Raw genomic sequence first — 24,809 nt, forward strand, 5'->3', positions numbered from 1 at the left:
ATGACATTATGCTTTTATTTTGTGTTTTACTCCCTGTGGCCTTTTAGATCTTCATCTCAACATAGGCTTAATTCCAAGGTTCTTTTTCTGTTTTCCTATTCTTCTCTTCATTGGAAATTCTATCCAGTCTCATCATCTTAACTACTACCCCTAGGCTAAGAGTCCCCAATCTATCTTCCAGTGATCACCTCCATCTCCTAATCTCTACTTTCAGACAAGGCAACTCTTTGTGATGCTCACCACCTTTACTTTCTATGTCTTGGCGTCCATATGCGCAGCCCCTGGCAGGAGAGTGCCTCAGTTTCTCCTCTATCAATCTAACCCATCACCTCATTCTTCAGATTTTTCTCTCCTCAGCATTTCTCAAACCTATTTGCCCCAATTTCTCCTAGCAAAATAATCTCACATGAGTTGTTTCACAGCCAGCTAATGCCTACTTCCTGCACTGTTTTCGAACAATTCTATCCTAAATTGAGCCATGTGAGTCTTTTCTTAAATACTTGAACTTGACTGCATCCTAACACTGAAGAAAATACCTTCAATGAGTTCTAATACCTGATTTTAGGCATCAGCTTCAGCTCCTCTCCATTTCCTAAGATGCCTTCTTCAATCATCTTCCTGCAGCTTACTGCCCCTGCCCTGTGTATTGCCAATCAGTTTTATATATTTTATGTTCTAGTAGAACAAATTCTCTAATCACCGGGTTGTTTCTCAGCTCTCTCTCTCCAAGAGGGCTTAATACAAAACTTCCTCAGGTACATGTGTAGAAAAGGGAACCCTTGTATGCTATTGGTTGTGATTTAAATTAGTGTAACCATTTTAGAAAACTGTATGGAGGTGCCCCCAAAATTAAAGTTAACTAGAAATACCATGCAATTCAACAATTCCATTTGTGGGTATTCAACCAAAGTAAATGTAACCAATATGTTGAAGAGGTGTTAACATTCCCATATTTATTGTAGTACTATTCACAGCCCAAAACAAATAGAAATAAGGTAAGTACCGATCAATTGATAAATGGATAAAGAAAATGTGGTAGACATATACCATAGGATTCTATTCAGCCATAAAAATAATAAAACCAGGTCATCTGCAGCATGAACAGACTCAGGACATTGTGTTAAGTGAAATATGGCAGCACAGGACCTCGCCTATATACAGAATCTAAAAGATTGATTCTAGAAGATGAGAGTAGACTGATGATGGCTACCAGAGGCAGTGAAGAACAGAGAGAGAGGGAGGGGGGGGAAAGTTAATCAGTGGGCACTAAGTTATAGGGAGACAGGAATAGGAGGTTCTGGTGTGATATTGCACTGTATAGTAACTATTCCTAATAATAATGTGCTGCAAATTGCAAAAGGCTAGAAATAAGGACTCTAAATTTAGTTTTGCCATAAAGAAATAATAAATGTTGGAGCATACAGATGTGTTTAGCCTGATCTAAATATTATATATTGTATACAGTCAAACCACACATGGCATCCCATTAATATATGCAATTTCAAACGTGTTTACATAGCAGTGAAAAATATACATAATTAAAGAATTATACTGAAATGGAAATGAGAGGTTTTTTATTTTGCTTTTTTTTCTTTGTCACTGTTCTTTATTTCTGCATCTTTTGTCTTGTATGTAAGTTTATGTTTTGGGGAGAGTAAGGGAGAGCACAGAACTGGAGGGACAAAGGGTAAACAAATGCAGCAATGATACTCACTAGACACTATGTTGAACTATACAACTCGTGGGTGGGGGAAGAGGGAAAAAACTGGGAGAAGATGAGGGAAGAGGTGACACTGTTCAAAAAGGAATCTACTCATTACTTGACTTATGTAACTGTAACCCCTCTGTACAACACTTTTACAATAAACAAATAAAAGAAAAAAATCATACTGATATATGGTTTGAGTGCAGGACAAATACCAAATATATGTACTTTAAGTATACCAAAATGCTATTATAAGTATTAAGTTGAAGTGAATAGCTAGGAGCCCTTAGTATTTCCCTAATTTGAATTTTGAGAAAAAAGAGCTTCTTAATCTTAAATTTTATTGTTTTCAAGTATAAAATAATGATTGTTTTCAGATCTTAAGTGTGGATAATGGGTGCAGGCCCCTGTGCCTTACAGATTTTAATTAAGTTCCTTGATTAGGCATGTCTACTCTGCCTAGTGCAGAAAGCACTGTGGCCAAGTTAAATAGTCTGAATGCACTGCACATATCCGTAAATTTGTAAGAGTACAGTCTAGGTTTGTTCCAGTGGCAGTCCTGCCTTATAGAGGTGTAAATTTAAGTACAGAAAAAAGTAAGTAAGTAAATAAATCAAGAGGCTAAATCATGAAAGTCACGATTCCACATGTATTTTAAAAGCTTGGCAGGCGCCAGTGGCTCACATCTGAATCCTAGCTACTTAGGAGGCTGAGATCTGAAGACCAATAAGATAAAAAGTAAAAAAATAAAAAGCCTCCCTCAGTTTGTTCAGGCAAATACAATTTTTTTACCCAGAGGTGATAGGAGAGCACAAGGCAGTAGGGCAGTTTCTTCAAAGGCTGGTGCTTTGCTGGCTGGAAAGGACCTAACAAATCAGGTCACTCTCTCCTCTCTTCTTACAGAGAGGAAATTGAAGACTGAGACTAGAATGATTTCCTCCAAGTGTCAATGAGTTGGTGGCCAAAGCCACAAGTGAAGCAGAGATCAAAGCCAGGAAGAGCATGCTGGCCAGGCTCTAAGTCCCCTGCCCCTTTCACACTTCACTGGTTCATCTAGCCCCATCGGTATAATCTCCAGAAGCCCTAAATCCTCATCAAGCATACAAACCTTGTTCTTCTCTCTTCGTGGGATGGTATTTTCTTTCTTATCCATCAACCTAACACTTTAAAGATCCTAAGATCATCCTAAGAGAGCCAGAAGATCTATAGCTCTGTTCCCAGAGCATTTGATAACAGCTATATAATATGTGTGTGTGTGTGTGTGTGTGTGTGTGAGTCCCACACTCCTAAAATGTCTCATATGTATCACTCAGCCTTCTGTTCCCAAAGCAGAGGAGGCTAGGTAATGCTTGGAGAATTACACTGGATCAAAAAAGAGTGGAGACAATACATAGAAGCTACCGAATAGTGTAGTGTTAACAGATTCCAATTAAAATGGCTATGTAAAGGCAGGTCTAGAGAATCTACTCTGACCAAGTCGAAAGCAGAGAAACATAGCCAGGTACCAGTGGCTCACATCTGTAATCCTAGCTATTCAAGAGGGTGAGACCTGAGGATTGTGGTTTGATGCCCAACAGGGCAGGAAAGTCCGTGAAGACTCTTATCTCCAATAAACTACTCAGAAAAGTGACACTGTGGCTCAAGTAGTAGAACACTAGCCTTGAGCACAAAGAGGCTCAGGGACTGAGTTCAAGGCCCAGGACCAGTCCTCGGGGCTTGGGACACGGACACACACACACATACACACACACACACACACACACGTCCTTATTGGCAGGTAAGTGTACCAGAGAAGTATACATCAGTTAGTAGATGTTAACTAGAGGTGACACTTAGGACAAAAGTGGAAAGCTTGATGCTAAGAATTGATACTCACCATGTGACAAAGTCTAGAGTAGTGAGTGCTTTGGTAAGTGCCTTAGTGGCTCATGCCTGTAATCCTAGCTACTAAGGAGACTGAGCTCTGAGGATCCTAGTGTGAAGCCAGCCTGGGCAGGCATATCTAAGAGATTCTTATCACCAATACCAACACTAAAAAGTTAATACAAATAAAATTGTAGATCAAGTGGCAGAGTGACAGCCTTACTTGAAATAGCTAAGAGAGAGTCTGAGGATCTGAGCGGAAGCCCCAGTACTGACACTAAATAAATAAATTAATTAATTAATAAATAGTAATACTAAAAAGTAGTGCCTCACATGCTATGAGAAAAGACCATCTTGTATAAAACCAACATAGGAGAGGAAAAGTAAAAAAATAATGTAGGGGGCTGGGAAGATGTTTCAGTGGTAGAGTGCTTGTCTGCCATACATGAGACCCTGGGTTCGATTCCTCAGCACCACATAAGCAGAAAAAGCTGGAAGTGGTGCTGTGGCTCAAGTGATAAAGAGCTAAGCTTGAGTTGAAGAGCTGAGGGGCTGCGCCCAGGCCCAGAGTTCAGGCCCCACGACCAACAAAAAACAAAACAAAAAATAATGTAATTTTCACACAAATGTAATCCTCAGTATGTATAATAAAATATAGAAGGCAATACAAGATAACGGTGATTGTTGAAGTTTTACTGTATTAACTCAGGGATATCTTTTCCCAAAATTATATTTTCTAAAATACACAAAATATGCTTCTAAAGGAAAAAGGTTTATATAAACATTGCTTTATTTATATAAGCATTGTTTTAATGCTTATGCTACATCAACATCTACTTGAGTATATTATAAGCACTAAAATGATTTTAGAACAGAGTAATAAACCATAAAGATTTGTTGTTTTCATAATGAGGTTTCAAGATAATAAATGCTGATTGGAAAGTGTAGAATGAGTTTGTAAGTACTGCCAAAAGCTGTCTTGTTATTTTATAATCACATTTTGTTTCTGATCAAAAATGATCTCTTTCACAGAGAGGTTCCTAGGTATTCAAAGTATTTTTATTCACTAAATTTGGCTTCAAACAGCTTCAGGCTGGTTCCAAAGCCCCAATTAACTTTCAAAGAAGACTTGCCAATCCAATGAATATTCACGGTCGGTCGGCTCTAGGCTTTGAAAATAACACAGTAAGAATTTCCAGATTCTGTGCAATTATGGCATTGTTGGAAAAGTTCTTGGGTTCCTTTGGTGACCATTTTTAAACAGAAAACAATCACATGCTTTCTAAAACAAATCAGTCATATTCCTTTATACAAACTCTGTGCACTTCTGTGTACAAGTACTTCTGTGCTGATACTAGGGCTTTAGTTGTCCCTTAGTTTTTTTACACTCAAGGCTGGTGCTCTATTACTTGAGATATATCTCCATTTCTAGCTTCTTGTTGGTCAGCTGGAGATGAATCTCACAGACTTTCCTGTCAGAGTTGGCTTTGAACTTTAATCCTCAGATCTCAGTCTTCTGAGTAGCTGGAATTACAGGCATGAGCCTCTGGTACTCAGCTCCAAGGATGGTTTTAGACATTTGGAATTTGTGAGCAAGTATTATATAGATCAAGATATGAATCACAAACTGAAAAAACTCACTTCTCTTCTATCAGATGAATATACCTGAAGCGGTACATGTGCTTACAAACGCAGAGCAAAGTACCAGTGCTCAACTGACAATTAGTTTTATTTTCTAAAGAATACCAAAATCCTTCCCATGTTACAATTATAGAATGGATGTGTGCTTTCATTTCATAACTGGAAAAATATTAATGAAAAGTTCTGCTAGTTCTTGGTGTCTCATGTCTGTAATCCTGGCTATTCAGGAGGCTGAGACCTGAGGACTGTGGTTCATAACCAGCCTGAGCTTCCTATCTCCGATTAACAAGCAAAAAGCTGGAAGTGGAGTTGTGGCTCAAGTAGTAAAGTCTTGAGCAAAAAAAACCCTAGAGAAAAGCACCCAAAACCTGAGTTCAAGCCCCAGTACCAGTACAAAAAAGTGTTCTAGACATTTAATAGGTGGTATTGAACTGGGTACTGGTGGCTCATGCCTGTAATCCTAGCTACTCAGGAGGCTGAGATCTGAAGATCGTGGTTCAAAGACAGCATAGGCAATAAAGTCTGTGAGACTCTTACCTCCAATAAACTACTAGAAAACTGGAAGTGGTATTTTGGCTCAAGTGGTACAGCACTAGTCTTGAGCTGAAGAGCTGAGGGACAGTGCCCAGGCCGAGTTCAAGCCCCATGACTGACAAAAAAAAAAAAAAAAGGTGGTATTATATCTTTTGCATCCATGTTCTTCCTTAATGAGCTTGTATAATGATTTTAGGATGCTAGTTCAGATTAGTGTTCCTGCCATTGAAATTTAGCTTCCAGTAGCTGTTAGGATATTGAGCAAGTTACTCTGTCTCTGTTGTATATAAAATGTGGTGGACATGGTACCTACCAGTCATATGTATATATGTAAAAGTAAATTTACTTCACTTAGTTTAAGTCTTAATGTGCCTCTTGGCACTATCTAGAATCTTCTTTGAAAGATCAAATGTCAGAACTAACCATTTTTTCATCTATTGCATTCTTCTTATCTTTCTTATCCTGCTATCTCTTCACACTGCTAACTGAGGTTCCCAAATGCACAAAACTATTTAATGTCAGCAGAGCAGATGGTCAGATCTCTCTAGTCCTTATCAATGACCAACTTCTTCCTCTGTCTTAGTTGACAGTGTCTTTTAACTCTCATCTCTTAGGTTCTAAGGAAAGGTCTGATATTTGGTGATTTTAGAATCTGAGAAAAAGTGCTAAGATTCTTTGTGAAATCCTTGAAAAAGATTCATACAAGTGTTAGAAATGTATGAACGCCATTTCAAAATGAATTCAATTTTGCATATGATCAAATTTCATTTTTAAAGAGGAGCAGAGTGGGAGAGCTGTCTTTTCCAAGGTTTGTATAGGCTTTTAGCAGACCACATTATATATCATACAAGATATCTAACACAATATTAAGAGGTTCAAGAGGTGCTATTTTCTAATGAATTATAGAAGCAATATAGTGATAAAGTTGTCATGAAGAATTAGTGTTTTTCATCATTCTGCATACAATAACTCAATTTACAAAACAACTTTTATAGCCTGACATACTAGGGATTCCAAAATACTTATCATAAAAAATTGCTTCAGATAATAATCCTTAAGAAACTGAGCATAGGCGGCTCACACCTGTAATCCTAACTACTCAGAAAGCTGAGACTTAGAGGATCATGACTTGAAGCCAGTGTGGGCAGAAGGGTCTGGAAGAGACTCCATCCCCAAATAACCAGCAAAAAAGCTGAGCTGGAGGTGTGGGTCATATGGTAGAGAACCAGCTGTGGGCAAGAAATTAGAGCTAAAGATCAAAGCTCTGAATTCAAACTCAAGAACCAGCATATTTACACACAAAAAAATGCTTAATGGTAGAGGACACAAAAATTGTTACATTTCTGAGGTTCTTCCCAGTTCGACCTCATTACACAAGATGGAAGCCATAATTAAAAAAAATCTCAAGGGCTGGGAAGGTGGCTCAGTGGTAGAGCGCTTGCCTTGCATGCATGAGGACCTGAATTCAATTCCCCAGCACCACATAAGTAAAAAGAAAAAAAGCCGGAAGTGGCGCTGTGGCTCAAGTGGTAGAGCGCTAGCCTTGAGCTGAAGAGCTGAGGGACAGCGCCCAGGTCCAGAGTTCAGGCCCCAGGACCGGACCCCCCCCCCAAAAAAAACTCAAATATTACAAGTATGGATGTTTCCATACACCTGATCTATATGAACTTTAAGACACCACTCACCTGAATACATAGATCAGCAGAAGATCATTAACTCTAATAAGAAGAGAACTATCACTACTCATCTTAGTGCCTGAAACTTAATATAGAATTTTATTTTATTTTATTTTTTTAATATAGAATCTTAATATAGAAACTTAATATAGAATCACACTGTGAGAGTCAATTAACAACATCTCTCTTTCTCTTCCTCCCTCACTTCCTTCTCTCTTTTTTTTTTTTTTTCTCTTGACAATCCTGGGGCTTGAACTCGAGGTCTGGGCACTGTCCCTGAGCTTCTTTTGCTTAAAGCTACTGCTCTACCACTTGAGCCACAGCACCACTTCTGGCCTTTTCTGAGTAGTTTATTAGAGAAGAGTCTCAAGGACTTTCTTGCCCAGGCTGGCTTTAGATAACAGTCCCATAGATTTGTCTGCTCAGGCTGGTTTCAAACCTCTATTCTCAGATTTCATCCTTCTGAGTAGTTAGCATTATAGGCATAAGCTACTGACACCCACTTATGTAACACTTTTAATAAGACATTTGAAATTTACTCTTTTGAAATATACATTGTATTGCCTGTACTTAGTGACGCTGCTGTGCACCAGATCTCTAACCCAATCTCTGCCATGCGCCTGAGGCATGACCAACAACTCCCCACCCCTTCCCATCATTCTGCTTACACGGGATCAACCCTTTTAGATTCTACACAGAAGCGAGATTATGTGGTTTTTGCTTTTCAACGCCTGGCTTATTTCACCTACCATAAGGTCCTATAGGTGTATGTCACAAATGACAGAATAACATGAACTTGAATAGAGGACATTTACATGACACCCTTGTGTCTACATTCCACATCCATCCACTGATGAATACACCTTGGCTACTACAAATAATGTGCAATGGACACACTACAGGGCTACTAGTATGATTGCTTGTCTATAAGATGTACATGTAGACTAATGGTAAGAAAAAAGGTAGAGTTGGGAGTGTGGTTCAAACAGTAGGGTATCTTCAAGGCTGTGAATTCAACCCTAGCAGAAAGGAATTGGAAGGAAGGAAGGAAGGAAGGGAGGGAGGGAGGGAGGGAGAGGGAAAGGGGGAGGGGGAAAAAAAGGAAGAGAAAAAGCAAATAGTCCACGAGTATCTTAGATCATGAAGCATCTTAAAGTCTTGGCAGAGGGCACCTGTGTTTTAGGACAGGCCATGAAAAGCCACTATCAACTCTGGGGCGAAGGATATATTATGGTGCCATGGTAACAACTTTGCTGTGGAGTTGGAAGATCTATTTAGGCTTGAATTTCAGCTGCTCTGTTATTATCTCTATGATAATACCTAGTTGTATAACTTTGCCATGTTTCTAAGGCTCTTATCCATAAAACAGAGATAAAAATAGTGTCTGTCTCACTGTCTTTGCAAATGCATACAACTTGTTAAGCAGACTCTCCTCTAGTAGCCAGTCATCTCGATCATGCCAGCTGTTAGAAAGACCTGTTTTGTGTAACTGGAGCTAAAGATTGCCTTGAGGGAGCCCTAGATCAAGAGTTTAAATCCCGGGTTCTAGTTTTGCTTCTGCAATTTGGTGCTCCAGTCACTTTTAACATCTGTAACATGGTGAAAACACTGTCCACGGACCCCTTTCTCAGGGAAGAATGTCCGGTGAATGATTAAGTACAAAAAAATAGGTATTATTTTATAAGTCATTCTTCCCTCTTAGATTTCCATTATTACAATGTGGGGATTGGGGTGGGAGTTACTTCTGGCCACTTTTTGCCACTCATAAAGAGTAAGAAATGTGAACGTAAGTTGGCATTGCCAGAAGGCAAAGGAAAGACAGAGACCCTGGAAGAACATGTAGCCAATGAATCAGCACAGCTAACAAAGCTCTTCCAAGATTTCAGCCCAAACCGGTAGCAAACAGCAATGGTACGCTTCTGTGCATACAAGTGTCTATGTACAACTAGAAGAAATGATGAATGACTTAGGAATTTGTTATCCTTTCCTGACAGTATCAATACAACATTTTAGATACCCAACAACTCTATACCACAAAAACTGGGCTTACTGAGATATTGGTTATATTATTGCTTAATGTAATAGTGATATATGAAAGATGTTTATTTCCTTTAAAAAAATCTTTGGGAATACAAAACACTTAAAAGTCACATTTCTGAAATAAAAACAAATCAAGCCAGTGCCAGGTGCCCATGCCTGTAATCCTAACTATTCAGGAGGCTGAGATCTGAGGATCACAATTCAAAGCCAGCATGGGCAGGAAAAGTCTGTGTTACTCTTATCTCCAACCAAAAAGTGGGAAGTGGAGCTGTGGCTCAAGTGGTAGAGCACTAGTGTTGAGTAGAAAAACTACCCAGGCCCCGAGTTCAATCCCCAGTACTGACACAAAATAAAATAAATTAAAAAAAAATCAAAGTAGCATGAGAAGAGAATTGAGTTTCATTATAGGAAATTAAACCTTGTGATTACAAGAGTTATTTTTCTAATTTTTTTTTTTAAATCAGAGATCTTAGGGGCCAAATAAGGAGCAAACCCTATTATGCACGTACATGATTTATGAAGACCATCAGCATCCAGCGTCTGCTGTGCTGTTTTACACTATGTGGATTGTGGTCTCCCAGAGAAGTGGGAAATAAGTTTGTGTGGAGAAATCAACGGAAGTCGCCGGGCCCTGGACAGGGACATAAAACACAATTCCGATCCCACTGTGTTTCCTCCCCTGAGAGGAAATAGAGAAGGCGTTGGGGGACAGAGAGATCCACCAGCCCTGAAGCGGGACCCAGACGTACACATCCCCGTGAAAGCAACAATCCTATCACAGCCTCTAGCCAGGGACAACCGGATCTTGCCGGACGGCCCAAAGAAGTAGGACAACCGAAATCCATGTTACAGTGTTTTGATAAGGGTGTGTGTGTGTGGGGGGGGGGGTTCCCTTTGGGAATCTTGGGGGGAGGAGAAGGAGGGGGGGAAGGAGAGAGAGAATCGGGAGGCACTAAGGACACAGACTGTCCATATAAAAGTTCCAGAACATGAGAGAGAACATGGGGGAAGAGACTCAGGCGGCACTGAGGTTGCAGAGGATCCACAGAAAGGTCCCAGAGAGCCCTTCCCACCCCGCCCTGGGGCGCAGGCGGCCCGGGCGCACGGCACGCGCTCCCCGCGGTCTGGGCTGGGTCGCAGCACCCAGCACCCAGCACCCAGCACTTACTGAGGCGGCCCGACTTTGCTCTCCCTCTTCCCGAGCACCTTCGCAGGCTTCGTGTCGTCCACTTCTTGCTGTAGTTCAGTCATCAGGGATCGGGGCCGCGTCGGCACACCGGGACTCCTCGCCGCTCGGCTGCCAGCCTCCGGGGCTCAGGCACCGGGCGGCCCCGCACCGCGCCTCGCCTCGCCGCGCCCCCCGCAGCGCCCTCCCCGCGCGCCGCCGCCGCCGCCGGCCGCCCCCGCGCGCATCCGGGCCGGGCCCGGCCGCCAACCTGGACACGTCCGGGACCACGCGATTGGTCCCGGCTCAGGGACAGGGCGGGCGGCAGCGAGCGACAGCCGTCTCCTCCAATTGGAGAGGCCGAGGGCGGGACAAGGGAAACCTGTGGAACTCGTCTCTCTGACGGGCGAAGCTCATTGGCTGAGCAGGTGACACATTTGCCTAACTAGGCATAAAGTTGGCGGCTCCCGGCGCGCTGGGTTTTCTACGTCGTCTTTTTTCCCCTTTAGCTTCTTCTCTATCGGTAATGAGGAGAATGAAAGAGAAATGCACGGGCTGTAGAGACAGGCAGTGGACCAGGCCGAGTGGGCCAGCCGGCGCCAGGCTGACCGGGCCGGGCTGGGCGTTGCTTCAGGAAGGACTGTGCCTCCACACACCAGCACTTGTCCTCCTTAGGTACTTGGATTCATTTACTTAGTTACACGGCGTCGGGGCTTGCACGCAGGGCGCGGATGGTGTTTCTCAGCTTCTCCGCTCAGGGCTGGCCCTCTACCCACTGGAGCCGCAGCTCCAGAAGAAGTCGTCTCAGGGACTCTTCTTCCGGGCAGGCTGGTTTCGAACCGCCCATCTTCAGATCTCAGCCTCCTGAGCAGCCAGGATTGCCGGAGCGAGCCACCGGCGCCTTGCGGTTCCTCCGATCGCGAATGCGGGAACCGCAGGGGTCACCGGGGTGGCGGGCGGCGCCTTGGCGACCAGCCCGGCCTTCTCCCCCGGATTCACACTGCGCAGCCTGGGTAGACAAGGAATGCCCTTTCTTGCTGGCCTTTTGACGACCTTTTGACTTCCTGGATCCTTGTTAAGTTTGGCATCCGAAACATCCATCCATTCCGTCCACACATTCTTTTTGTGAAAGTTCAGTAACTTTTATCAGAATGAAGTAGGGAGAATCCGGGAAGACACCAGAGACACATTCTCCGCTCCCAGTACAAGACACAGGAGTAAGGCAGGCCCAGATAACAAAATTTGAGAACCGTCTTGTTCCAGGCAGAGTTCTAAATAATGACTTGTGACAGCAAATAACATTCGTTTGGATGGTTTTCCGGTTTGCTAGAGCTGAGAGTAAGCCTAACTGATAAAAGACCTTGTTGGAAACCTAACCTTAAAACAGTTACAACAAAATGGTGAGACAAAGGACAGAACCAATGCAACAGAGCAGAGATACTCACAAGATAATACATTGGAAATGAACTTTACAACTTGGGGGGGGGGGAGTGGGAGAAAAACAAGGGGGGAGCTAATAATATTTGCCAAGAAATGTACTCACTCCCTTACATAAGTCACTGTAATTCCTCTGCACCTCACCTTGACAATAAAATTAAATTAAAAAATGGAAGAAATGACTAAAGGTGCTCTGAGGCTCTAAGTTCTTTCGTTTTAATTAGTTATATTAGCTATAGAGGTTTTAAACTCATGCCCTCCTGCTTACTATTACTTATCAGAGACACTTTTACCACTTGGGACACAACCGAAACAATTTTTGTTTTAGCTATTGTTATTTATTTATTTTGACAGTACTAGAGTTTGAAATCAGGGCCATAACGGTGCACAACCCCTTGCACCCTGCCTCCAGCCCTTAAATGAGTGTTAAATTTAGGAACAAGACTAAGAATATACACCCCTAGTCTATATTATTTATGTGATGTGATGCAGTGTGGTGCTGTGGTGTCTATATTTGTATACATGTGCTCTCAACTTCTGTGTAGTGACTCCTCAGACCTCTGGAACTTTCTGTGCCTCTGCTACTGAGCTCACACTCCCCTGACTTTTTTTCCCCTCAAAGAAATGTTTTAATTGTGGTAAAATATACATACAAAACACACATTTTAAACCAGTGTAGTATACAACATAGTGCATTAAACATATCCATAATGTTAAACAATTACTATCACTATGCTCCATTTTTTAATCATCTCCGCCATAAACTCTCATCAAGCAATGGCTTCCATTAAATTAAGTAACCATGCTCCTTCTGCCTTGTCCTGATCCCTTGTAATCTTCTTTCTACTCTGTATGTAGGAACGTGTCTATTCCATGTGACTCATGTTAAGTGGAATCGTCCAATGTTTTTCCTGCTGTGTCTGATTTCTCTCTCTCAGCATAATATTTTCAGTGTCCATCCCTGTTGTTGGCATATATAAAATTTTCATTTTATGGTTTGGTTAAATAATATATTGTTATTGCGGATAGTACATATACCATATTTGATTTATCTATTTATCTATTGATGGACATTCAAATTATTTCTACCTTGTGTCTACTGTGAATAATGCTCAAATGAATATTATTTATTTAAATTGCTCTTAAATTTATTTAAATTATTATTATTTATTTAAATTGCTCTTCGATTCCCTGCTTTCAATTCTCGATATGTAGTTAAGAGTACTTCGGCTGGGTTATATTGAATTTCCATAGTTAGCCTTTTATAAAACCATAGTCAGGCCTCTTTTGATGCCTGATAAAAGAGCTGGCCAGAGTGACTCAGACTGCTCCATATCTTGAAGCTCATGCTTTAGTGTCTGGAAGGACATCAATGGCACAGGCCAAAGCGGAAAAAGCACAGAAGATGTGGTAGAAAGGAGGGTGTTTGCAGGGAAAATAGCTAAATGTAAAGTATATACTTTTACCTAGTTGCTTCAGTTTAAAAGACATTGCCAAACAATTGCCTAATTTGTTTATATTTGGGGTTATTATTACAATAAAATAGAGTACAGTGTTTAAGAGATAGCAGCAATCAAATGGTAAGAATAGTTTGTGGTGTAACCAAATACAGACAGAGAATTATTTTGGAAGGCTCTTTGATTTTGTGCCAAAAAGAAACACATTTCTTCTTTCAGGCCTCAGGGAATCTATTTTTTTTTTTAATATCAAAGAACAGTTTTAGCTGATAGTTTTTCTAGTTTCTGACATACTTTTGGTCAGATGAAAACTCTTTTCAGAAGTAGAAGCATCTATTCAAATAGCTTAGAATATTTGCCAAATGCTCGGGCTGTTTTGTTTTTAATATTGATCAGATACACAGTACATCTATCCACAGGCTCAAAGGCAGAGTTCAAATAGTGAGTTTGGAAATGTGCGTGGAGATCTGGGGCTGCTGCTTATAGACAGAGTTGCCTAATCCATAATCCATGCCAGGGTGTGTATTTATTAGTCAATAAAAGAGTGCCTTAAGTATCTGCATATGCCTGTCATTTTATGCATATTGTCTCATGGTATGTTTTGGAAAATGTTGATGACTTTATCAAGATGAAGCATGGAAGCTTTGTCATAATTTAACTATGTGTGGTATTCATAATGAAACAATGCCAGGAGCACTGGTCAGACTAATCCTGTTCTGAATTAAGGTCAATTATCCAAAGGAGGAAATGGGAAGAAATGAAAAGAGTTTAAAAGAGAGCTTTACAGTAACACTGAAGAACTTGATCCTTTTCTTCTTCCCTTCTTACTCCTTCCTCTCCATGCCCCCACCTGCTTCTGCATTCTCTTCTTTTTCCTCTTTTTTTGGGGGTGCTGGTGGTGGTGGTACCAGGGTTTGAACTCATGCTTGCCAGGCAGGAGATCTATGATGTGAACCATGCCACCCAAGCTCTTAATTTGTATTTGGGGAAAGGATTGAATACTACACACTAAACAAAATTTAAAAAAATCAAATCCCTGTCATTTCTTAGAGAGGGACCTGAGTTTCAGGGAGAGTTCAGGACTTGGTCAAAATTCAAGTGGTTTCAACAGGATGAAGACCCAGATTTCCTGGCCTCCAGTGAAGTATTTACAGAGTCATATGAGAGAACAGCGGATACATTTGATTAATGGCAGGACACATGCCTTCTAAGAGAACGTGTTGAGGAAAAGCTCAGTTGGGTGTCTATAGGTGTGAATACAGTTTAAATTCCCATGAAGAAGCATTTGAATCTAGAACTATGTTGGTGGCTACATTTTGCAGTTTTGAAAATATGATGGCTCAAAGCCTCGTTTATGATCACACATGGGTCCATGGGTTCAGTTGGCTCGGCTGGGGCCTGTCACTTATAGTCTGTTATCAGTTATAGTCAGAGCTCAGAGTTGGAGTCATTTTGAAGACTCAACCGAGCCAAACGTACATGATGCTTTGTACTTCTGTGTGTGGAGCTTTGGCTTATATAGCTAGAGGGGCTAGCCTAGCTGGGCATTACTCTCTCCATGTGGCACCTCCATATGACTAGCTCTGGCGTCTTATGGAATGGTGAGCTAAGTACAGTTAGACTTGTATTTTTCTTGTTGGGGCCTTGCTCTAGATCATATGTCTTGCTATACCAAGGTGTGATCTGTAAGGCTTCTCATGAGATAATATCAGAGGCCATGTGGCTTTATCTGGGCTACATTCCCACCATCAAAGGTGATCCCCAGGGCCAGCCCACATTCAGAGTGATTAAACCACACAAGATGTAAGGACCAGGAGGTATAGCTTACTAGGGACCACCTTTGAAAAACAGCTACCATAGTGCAGAGAATAGATTGGTCCTGATAGCCATAGACTTCATCATTGAGCAGGTGGGTAAATGGACATTTCTAATAGTCCTGTATAGAATTAAACAAAGCAGGCAGAGTCTATCTTGTAGCTCTTATATTTTAGTGGGAGAAGCCAAAATTTGCAAAGTAAAACCAACGCTCTGCATTTGCAGATTCTGCAGCCTCAGATTCAACCATCTGACTAAACCATCTGACTAAAAATTATGTAGTTTGGTTTTGTTTTTTTTGTACTGGACAAGTACAGGCTTTCTTTTCTTGTCATTATTTCCTAAACAATATAGAAATATAGCAACTACTTATGTGATATTGGGTATTTTAAGTCATCTAGAGATGTTTTTAGTTTAAAGTATACAACAGGATGTGGGCAGGCTGTCTGCAAGTACTACACATTTCATATAAAGGGCTTGAATAGCCTCAGATTTCAATATAGGACATGGATCTTGGAAACATTACCTAGAAGACACTGAGACACCACCGTACATCAATCACATAGTTTCATGGAGAAGAGTTATAAATAAAACAGAAAAGTAGATAAAAGAGTAAGGCAGGCTTGTTTTGCATGGGATAACCAGGGGAGAGTTTCATCATCACTTGAGCCTTGAGTGAGGAGTAGAAGGTCTCTCTGCAAACGTCTGAGTTAGCCTGGGTGAGGTAGCTCACACCTGTAGTCCTGGCTACTTAGCAAAGTGAGATCTGAGGATTAGAATTTGAAGCCAGGCCAGGCAGGAAAGTGAGACTCTCATCTTCAATTAAGCTAAAAGTGGAGCACCAGCCTTGAGAGAAAAAGCTATCAGCTTTTTCTCGGTGCTCGGGAGCTGAGTTCAAGCCCTCATACCAGTGCGTGTATGTGCACACACATACACACAAACACACACACATGCATGCACCAAGTCTGGGTGAAAAACTTGTCAGTCAGAAGGAAGAGGAGCTGGGGCCTAGACCCCGGGGCAGGACTGGCCGTGGCATCTTTCTAGGCCTAAGCAGATTTTCTCCATTTGCTGGCAGTGTAGAGAGCGAGAAGGTTGGTGCTTTAGACAAATAATAGCTGTTCTATTTGTTCTCTTCCTTAAGACTGTGTATTTCATACAAAAGGACCTTGTCTGCTTTGTTCACCATAGCATCAACAGGTCCTGTTCATCTTAGATGCTCCACAAGCACTTAGAAAGTGAACGAATGAATCATTGGGTGGTTGTTTCTATCCACTGAACACCGACCATATTCCTGAGTTGTTCTGCTATTTAATAACTCGGGCATACTTTTCATTCTGCATTGAAAGAAAAGGAGTAAATGAAAAAGAAATAGAATAGAAAATGTGTCCTCTTAACTAAAAAGAAAACCATGGACTCGTACGACTTGTCCACTAGACAAATGCAAATGGTAAACAGTCCAATAGAGAGGAGCGGTCTCATGACTCCACGGCTGCCAGATGGTCTAACTCTGGAGCAGGGCCAATCACTGTTTATAACAGTTTAGAGATACATAATCTCTCTCTCTCTCTCTCTCTCTCTCTCTCTCTCTCTCTCTCTCTCTCTTTCTCTCTCTCTCTCTTCTTAGAGAAACACTCAGACAGACCCTTCTTTTCCTTGTTTTGGGAACTAAGGATTGCGCCATTGTACATGGACTGGCCTTTTTTTCTGCCATGTTTTGGTATGTTCTGTTTCTTTCCCTGTGAAATGTTTTGACATTTCTGTCCAGATACTGCAATTATATATGGTTTTAAAGTCACTAATGTTTAATTGTTATCAAGGTTCTTAATTGTTAATTGATAAGAAGTCATGAATGTTGTTTTAAAGCTGCTACATATTGTTCTAGCACATACATATTGCATACTCTGTATTGCTTATTTTGAATTTTTCATTCTTTTTATACTTTTTTCATTTTCTGATCATTTCTGTTAGCATTATCTTTCTTCTAATCTTTTCTCTGTGTAGCATGATTCAGTTTTTTAAAAAATCATTCCCAAGTAATAAGTTAGACCAGGAGGAATAAGAAAGAAGTGTACACAAAAACTGTTCAGATGAAGTTTTCCTCCTTTTCTCAATTAGCTACAGATTTGTTTTACTTCTGCTTTATAGTTGCATCTGATAAGTAGACTCTCCATTTGAGAATGATTTGTGCCCCTTTCCTTCTCCTTTCTTCTTACCCTCCCTTCCTTGTTGCTTCTCTTCCTTCCTTTTTCCTTCCTCTAATATTGTGTTTTGGATTTCTTTTGTGTGCCAGGTCATATTCTAGAGCTACAGAAACAGACAAGCACCATGCTTGCTCTGGTGAGTTGGTAGTCTAATAGAAGAGACATGTCAATAAGCAGACATTTATCAAACAAACTTACATAGCATTAGCCAGAATTGCTATGTATTCATCATACAAGAAGACACGGTGCCATCAGGGTGTCAGATGGTGAGACAGGGAAGGCTATGGCCACTTGATCCTTTGTGTTCTGTATTGGGTCACCAGTAAGCCAGTCTTCCCCCACATCCACACGACTTTCAAAAGAGGCCTAAGGCTGGAATAGAGGAGAACTGGGCTCCGGTCCAAGCTCTGTGTTTTGTGCTGGAATGTGAATCTATTAATGGAATACAGATTGAAAGGAACAGAACCGTGGGCCCAAAGAAAGGACCCAGACCTCAGCATTACAGTGGCATCACGTCTGTCTTGACATAGACAAACCGTAGGAATGAAGGGGACTATTTTTAGGCAGAAATTTTATACGAACAAAATGAAAACCAATTAAAAATTTCCATGGGGAGAGAGTAATTACCACTCACTCAAGAAGTCAAATGCACCCCGGTTTCTATGCCCATCCTGAGACTTGAACTCAGGGCTAGGTGCTGTCCCTAAGTTTGTTTTTTTTCCTCAAGGCTAGTGCTCTACCATTTGAGCCATAGCCCCACTTCTAGCCTTTTGCTGGTTAATTGGAGATAAAGAATCTCATGGACTTTCCTGCCCTGACTGGCTTTATAGAACAACCCTCAGAACTTAGCCTTCTGAATAGCTAGGAATATAGGCACGAGTCACTGATACACAGCTTTCAAATGCCCATTTTCTAGAAGGGCTTGGTAGTTTGCATGCATTTCTACTTTTAAAAGCAGACCAGATGAATGCAAATTATTTCCTCACATGTCAATGTCATAGACTAATCAAAATTAGAGTTGAATTTTTAGTAGTAATCAACAATCAAATAAAAGTGTATCTTTACCCCAGCTCAACAATTACAACTTACTACTACAGCATGAGTCAGTGGTATGGTTGGGCATTGGAACTCCTTGGTATTACAGACTGTCTGGCCTCCAGATTTAAGAAAACATTGCACAGATTTGTAGCAGACAGCATGAAGAAACAGCTGGTGAGAATTGCAGGATAGTCCTGGGTCCTGGCCCCTCGCTTGTGCTCCTAAACAGCCTACAGGATTTATTTTTCTGCTTTGGATGTCCAAGGGATTGCTTGGGGTGTCCTTTCAGTGAACAGCTATTTTTGTTTATTTGTTTGAGCTAGCTGTGCGAGTTGTCCTGGTGATGAGAAAAGCTCCGACCCAGAGGTAGAGAAAGGGAACGTGTGAGAATCAGACTGATCTGGGAATCTTGATGTTCTTATCATTCCCTTGGACAAATGATGTACCTTCTCCAAACCTCCATTTGCTTGCTTGTCGGGGGAATTTATGAATAGCAGAGGCATTACTGTGATAGAATCATTAGAGGATTTAAAAAGATAATGTGGATTGGGGACAGTGTGCCAGGCATGAAGTAGGCGCTCAATTCACATGAACTATTGATAATCATCACCACATTGTAATTGACCAGCCTAGCATGTTAACAAATTGAGGCCACTGCCCTGCTTTATTTCATCAGCCTGCAGCATGTAAAGGCAACCCACAGCACGCAAAGCCTTCAGTTACACCCTGGAGGGAGTCACTAAAGGTAGACAGATGTGACCTCTGTCCTCCTCTCAGCACTCAATCCCAGTCTGTTTTCTTCATGTCAGAAGTTAATTAAACCCTGGCCCTTAGATCAGACACATCGGCATGTTTAACTTGCTAGATCTCAATCATCATCTTTGAAAACTCCTTGTTGTTGGTCCCCCCCACCCCAAATGCCTTCATTACCACAAAAGTTTTAGCTTAACTGGTAAACAAGCAACACAAACATTGGAATGAAATGTTAATCAACGTGAACTTTTCTGGGGTGGAGTTGTGTGACAGCTTGGAGACTGTGTCCCACTCCATGGGGGACAATTCTGAGTTAGTCTTGCTGTTCTGGCATCATTCAAGTTGACTTCCTTTTATTTTCTAAAAATGTCCCGCTTGTAAAATTTAGAGAGTCTATAGTATTAACCAGACTAAAATATACCAGCTCGTTTGTTTAGAGCTGGCATTTAATGAACCAGTATCTTAGATTTGACTGCCTCATCGTTAGAGGAAGGTGAGGATTACTCTCAGTCACTCAATGTACTTCCAATCTCTATTAAATGGCTTAAAAGTTGGCAGAAGAGTGGGGTGAAAATTTATGCAGGAATGCCAAATGATCACAATTACATGAAAAAAACTCAAGCTCATGCTCCATTGATATCAAAGCAGTCTCTCTCTCTCTCTCTCTCTCTTTCTCTTTCTCTTTCTGGAGCTGTTTTTGCTCACAGGTGGCTCTCTACCTCTTTGAGCCACAGTTTCACTTCTAGTTTTTGAGTGGTTCATTGGAGATAAGAGTCTCATGGGGTCTTTTCTGCCTGGGCTAGCTTCAAACTGTGATCTTCAGATCTCAGCCTCTTGAGTAACTAGGACTACAGGCGTGAGCCACCGGCTGGCAGCTTTATGACCCAATCAAGAGTTTGTGTTTGACTTGTGACTATTGCCTATCTTGACTTCATTAATCACAGGTGAAAGTTTTATTCTGACCTTATTGAATCAAACTGTGTTGACATGGAGAGTGTAAACCATCACTTCAGTGATGATTTCCTTAACTATTTTGTCCTAGAAAAAAAGAAATCATGAGTAATCCCACTCTTTTTTTTTTTTTTTTTGTCAGTCATAGGGCTTGAGCTCTGGGCCTGGGCGCTGTCTCTGCACTCTTCAGCTCAAGGCGAGCGCTCTACCACTTGAGCCACAGCAACACTTCCATTCTCATTCTTGTAGAAATAAATTGGAGGCTGCTTCCTTTCACTAAGTTCCAGCTCTGAGTTTAATCCCTCTGAATGAATTCCTTAGAGCCTTGGGTGTCTATCCAGTGGTTTCTAAACTTCCAGTATGTAAGCTCCTTAATGAAAGATATCATGGCATACACCAGCAAACAAACAGAAAACAAAATCGGGCTCAGCATTCCTTTGTGCTGTCCGCTGTCCCTTTCTACGGCTGTAGCTGCTCTGTTTGAAGGATGGATGGTGGTGTCCTGCAGTTGCACTGGGAAGGACGCGGGACAGCCTATGACACTGGAAATGTTCCATGGTGGCACCCACATATGCACACATACATATCTAAAAACGCATTGAACATTCATGTAAAATGTGTGCATCGCAAGTTAAATCTGAATTCTAACAAGTGACATGGAAAGCCTGGAAAGTTTTAGCCAAAAGTGGTTAACTCAAATAATGCATTCTATGTTAGTAAAGTAACAGAATGAAGAAACCATATATATATGTGTATATATATATATATATATATATATATATATATGATCTTTTTTCTTTTCCAGTACTGGGGTTTGAACTAAGGGCCTCATGTTGGGAAGACACGCCACCCCTGAGCCACACCTCCTCGTCCTTTTTGCTCTGGTTGAAGTGGTCCAACTCCCTTACTGGGACCTGGTTCCTGGACCATTGTCCCCTTGTTTTTCTTTCTCATGAAGGGAGGGTGACAAGCATGGACCACCGTGTCCTGTTAGTGGTTGAAAACAGGTCTTAGGAACTGTTCTGCCCAAGCTGGCATCAAACCTCCCTGTTTCAGCCTCCTAGTAGCGAGGGTGGTAGACATGGGCCACTGGTTCCCATCTCTATTTATTTGTTCTATTTATCCTTTCCTAATTTTTAATTTTTTTTCTGTCGGTCGTGGGGCCTGAACTCTGGGCCTGGGCGCTGTCCCTCAGCTCTTCAGCTCAAGGCTAGCACTCTACCACTTGAGCTACAGTGCCACTTCCAGTTTTTTCTGCTTATGTGGTACTGAGGAATGGAACTCAGGGCCTCAGGCATGCGAGGCAAGCACTCTACCACTGAGCCACCTTCCCAGCCCCCTATTTATCCTTTTCTATAATGCTCATTATCTCTGCTTACTTATAATGAAAAAAAAAGAATTTTTGGAGAGGAATTTTTCTGACTATTCTCATTCTCATTCATATGTTTATTTTAGTATGTAGCATTACAGAATGAACTCCAACAGTATAATCTGTTGAAAACTTTCTTGATCAATCATGGTTTGTAAATAGTATCTTTATGTCTTTGTTTCTACTTACGTAGCTGTTAGCTGAATTGTGTTATCCAAAAAAAATTCAAGAAACTCTCTTAAAATAAAATAGCTGCATGGTAAAGTAGAATCTTCTAGATTAAGAAAAATAACTCAATATACTCAAAGCTCTTATATTTTACTTACTTTAGATTCCCCAAAAGGTATTTTAGTAATGTGTAGCCAACCATACAAGAGTCTGGTTCACTAGATCGACATGAGCTCAACTGGATGATATACAGAGGAAGGAAACAGAAAGCTAACCGTTCGAGGATATTGCACCATGGAAGAAACAGAGACTGGGAGCGGCAAACAACTCACCCTGTGTCACACCATCAGTAATTTAGTCGTATTGTTCTTCAAGCTTGCTTTCTTCCCACAGTGTGCCACCTCCAGTGATGTCACAAGAAATGAGTTCCAAGTCCATGAGAGGATTCCAGGGATTCTGGAGCTAATCTCATCATTGTTTCTATTCTGGAGGCAAGCAATGCAGACCCCTGCCCCCCACCCCGGGAGGCGATGCCATCTTCCTCTGAACAACATAGAACTCAATATTTCTCCTGCAAGTTTACCCAACTTCTTTTCCTACCTCCCACTTCATCTTGCCCCTATACCATAATCAAAATTAAAACCATTCCATTCTACATGATAGAGATCAAGAAATCTGGGCTTCCATTTCTAGTACCAATCATGAGTGCGTGAGTGACTTCAGGCAAGTTATTGAGCCTCTCTGAGCATCAGGTTCCTCACTGTAAACAGGGGAAAAAGTATTAGGTGTTGTGATAGTTGAATGAATTAAAACATGCCAGGTGTGGTGGGTGGCACATACTTGTAATCCTAGCTACTCAGGAGATTGAGATCTGAGGATTGTAGTTCAAAGCAAGCCAGGGCAGCAAAGTCTGTGAGACTCTTTAATTAACCAGGAAAAAGCTGGAAGTGCAACTGTGGCTCAAGTGGTAGAGCTCCAGCCTTGAGTGAAAAAGCTAACAGACAGCACTAAGGCCCTGAGTTCAAAGCCAAGTACCAGCAGCCAGAAATCAAACAAAAACACTTGGAAAGCCATTAGAATGGGCTGTGGCATGTCCAAAGTGTCCCATGTGTATCAGCACTTAGCTTTAGTTATTATGCCCAAGATTTCTCTCTAATTTGTGGCTGTCCCATGTCCAGGCTTGTCCCCTCATGAGCACAGAGACGGAGCTCACATATCCCCCCAGTATCCAAGAACAGGGCCTGACAATTCTAACACTGAATGAAGGCCTTGGATCCGTTGAGCTCTGGCAGTTATGGCTTTCTAAGTTTTCCAAATCTTTCAGATTGCTACAGTTAATGACAGAACTCAAGTCTCCCAGATCTTAAGCTGCTCCTTTTGAGGAGACTGGCTAAGGACTTTGAGGCTGGCATTTCTCCTTGTCCACGGGTGTTCGCAGGGGTAGTTGTGTAGGCACAGGTTTGATTTAAAAGTTATTTCTGGTTTGTTCCTTGTTAGAGAACTAACATCAAGCATGAACAGACTTCCCAGTCTCTGCATTATATTGTTGATGCAAACTTGTCTCGAGTAACAGTGAATTATTCTATGTGCTTTCTCCCCACAGCTTCCATTGAACTGGTGCCTTCACCTCCTACTCTCTGGGATAAAGAAAATTAAGAATTTTGACTCTTTTTTACCTTCTTGATACCTCTCTTGCTACCATACCAGGACTAATTTGATTTTAGGGTTTCATTTTCTTGAGGTGAATTGTCTGTAGGAGCCTGCAATTTCCTGATTTTTTAGGGAAGGTAGCCACTAGTTTTTGGCTTCCACTTGGAGAATGTAACTTAGTATTTCACTAGTAGTACCAAGACTGTTTTTACAAGTGTAATATGTCGGTCGTGTGACAGGCTTTCCAATTGAATGCACTACTACCAGACCTCAGCATTCCACCTTCTTTTGGCAGAGTTGTACATTATTTTCATTTGTTTAACAAATTTTATCATGAATATTTTAAGATTCAAATATTATTCAATATTGAGTGTTTAGAAAAATGATGTTATTCCACTGTGAACTTTGTAAACTGTTCTTTTCCAGATCATCTCTTCCTTCTTAGCAGAACTTGGGTCATAGATGTATCATTTAGATAGTCTCTATGATGTTTGTGAAAATTCAGATACTAGGCAAAGTGGTCCTCAGATATGAAGGACAGACATTTCTTTAGACAAACAAAAGGTGTAGCTCATCAACACTGGTGGGTTTCATCCCCTTAGATAGAAGGATGGTTCAACATATGCATATCAATAAATGTGATATAAAACATTAAGAAATGAAAGACAGCATGGTGCGTGTGGTTCACACCTGTAATCCTAGCTACTCAGTAGACTGAGATCTGATGATTGAGGTTCAAAAGACAATCCAGGCAGGAAAATCTGTAAGACTTTTTTTGGTGGTTCATTAGAGATAAGAGACTCACAGACTTTCCTTCCCAGGCTGGCTCTGAACAGCAATCTTCAGATCTCAGCCTCCTGAGTAGCTAGGATTACAAGCATGAACCATTGGCGCCTGGATCCTAAAGATATTCTTTATAGAAATAGGCAAAATAATTCTCAAATGTGGATGGAACAACAAAAGACTAGGGCGATCTTGAGCAAAACAAAGTGGGAGGCAGCACACTCCCTGATCTCAAAATAGAATGGAATCTTACAGTAATCAAAATGTTAATTTGACAGCACCGAGCAGAGCTGGACTCTACCATGCATATGATCTTCATCAGTCGCCCACAGCTGAGGTCTTCCCTGAGCCATTCTGGTACCATGCATAAGGGACCATCTGGCACGTGCTCCGAGGAGATATTTGTATCCATGTTAGTTGTTAAAGGACATGGGATATTAGAAGCAAAATGTTCATGGGAATTGTAAAAAGAAAACAGATACATGGGCCAATGCAACAGAACTCAGAGCCTACTAATAAATCTATCCATCTATAATCAACTGATCTCTGAAAAGAGTGCC

The 24,809-nt window shown here is 41.3% G+C and overlaps 1 protein-coding gene across 3 annotated transcripts in view; it reads right to left on the minus strand.

The window, feature by feature from the left end:
* Positions 1–24,809, minus strand: part of Gramd2b (GRAM domain containing 2B) — a 90,221-nt gene that overhangs the window by 44,559 nt on the left and 20,853 nt on the right. Inside the window, exon 1 of one of the 3 annotated variants that reach the window (XM_042674671.1) lies at positions 10,628–10,811. The exons of the other annotated variants lie outside the window; for them this stretch is intronic. Coding sequence (XP_042530605.1) covers positions 10,628–10,710 — 83 coding nt within the window. The 5' untranslated portion in view covers positions 10,711–10,811. Of the gene's footprint in view, positions 1–10,627; positions 10,812–24,809 lie in introns of those variants that run through there. 3 annotated transcript variants of the gene reach the window in all.

Source organism: Dipodomys spectabilis, unplaced genomic scaffold, assembly GCF_019054845.1.
Source record: "Dipodomys spectabilis isolate Male_0828 unplaced genomic scaffold, ASM1905484v1 ptg000019l, whole genome shotgun sequence".
Classification (NCBI taxonomy): Eukaryota; Metazoa; Chordata; class Mammalia; order Rodentia; family Heteromyidae; genus Dipodomys; species Dipodomys spectabilis.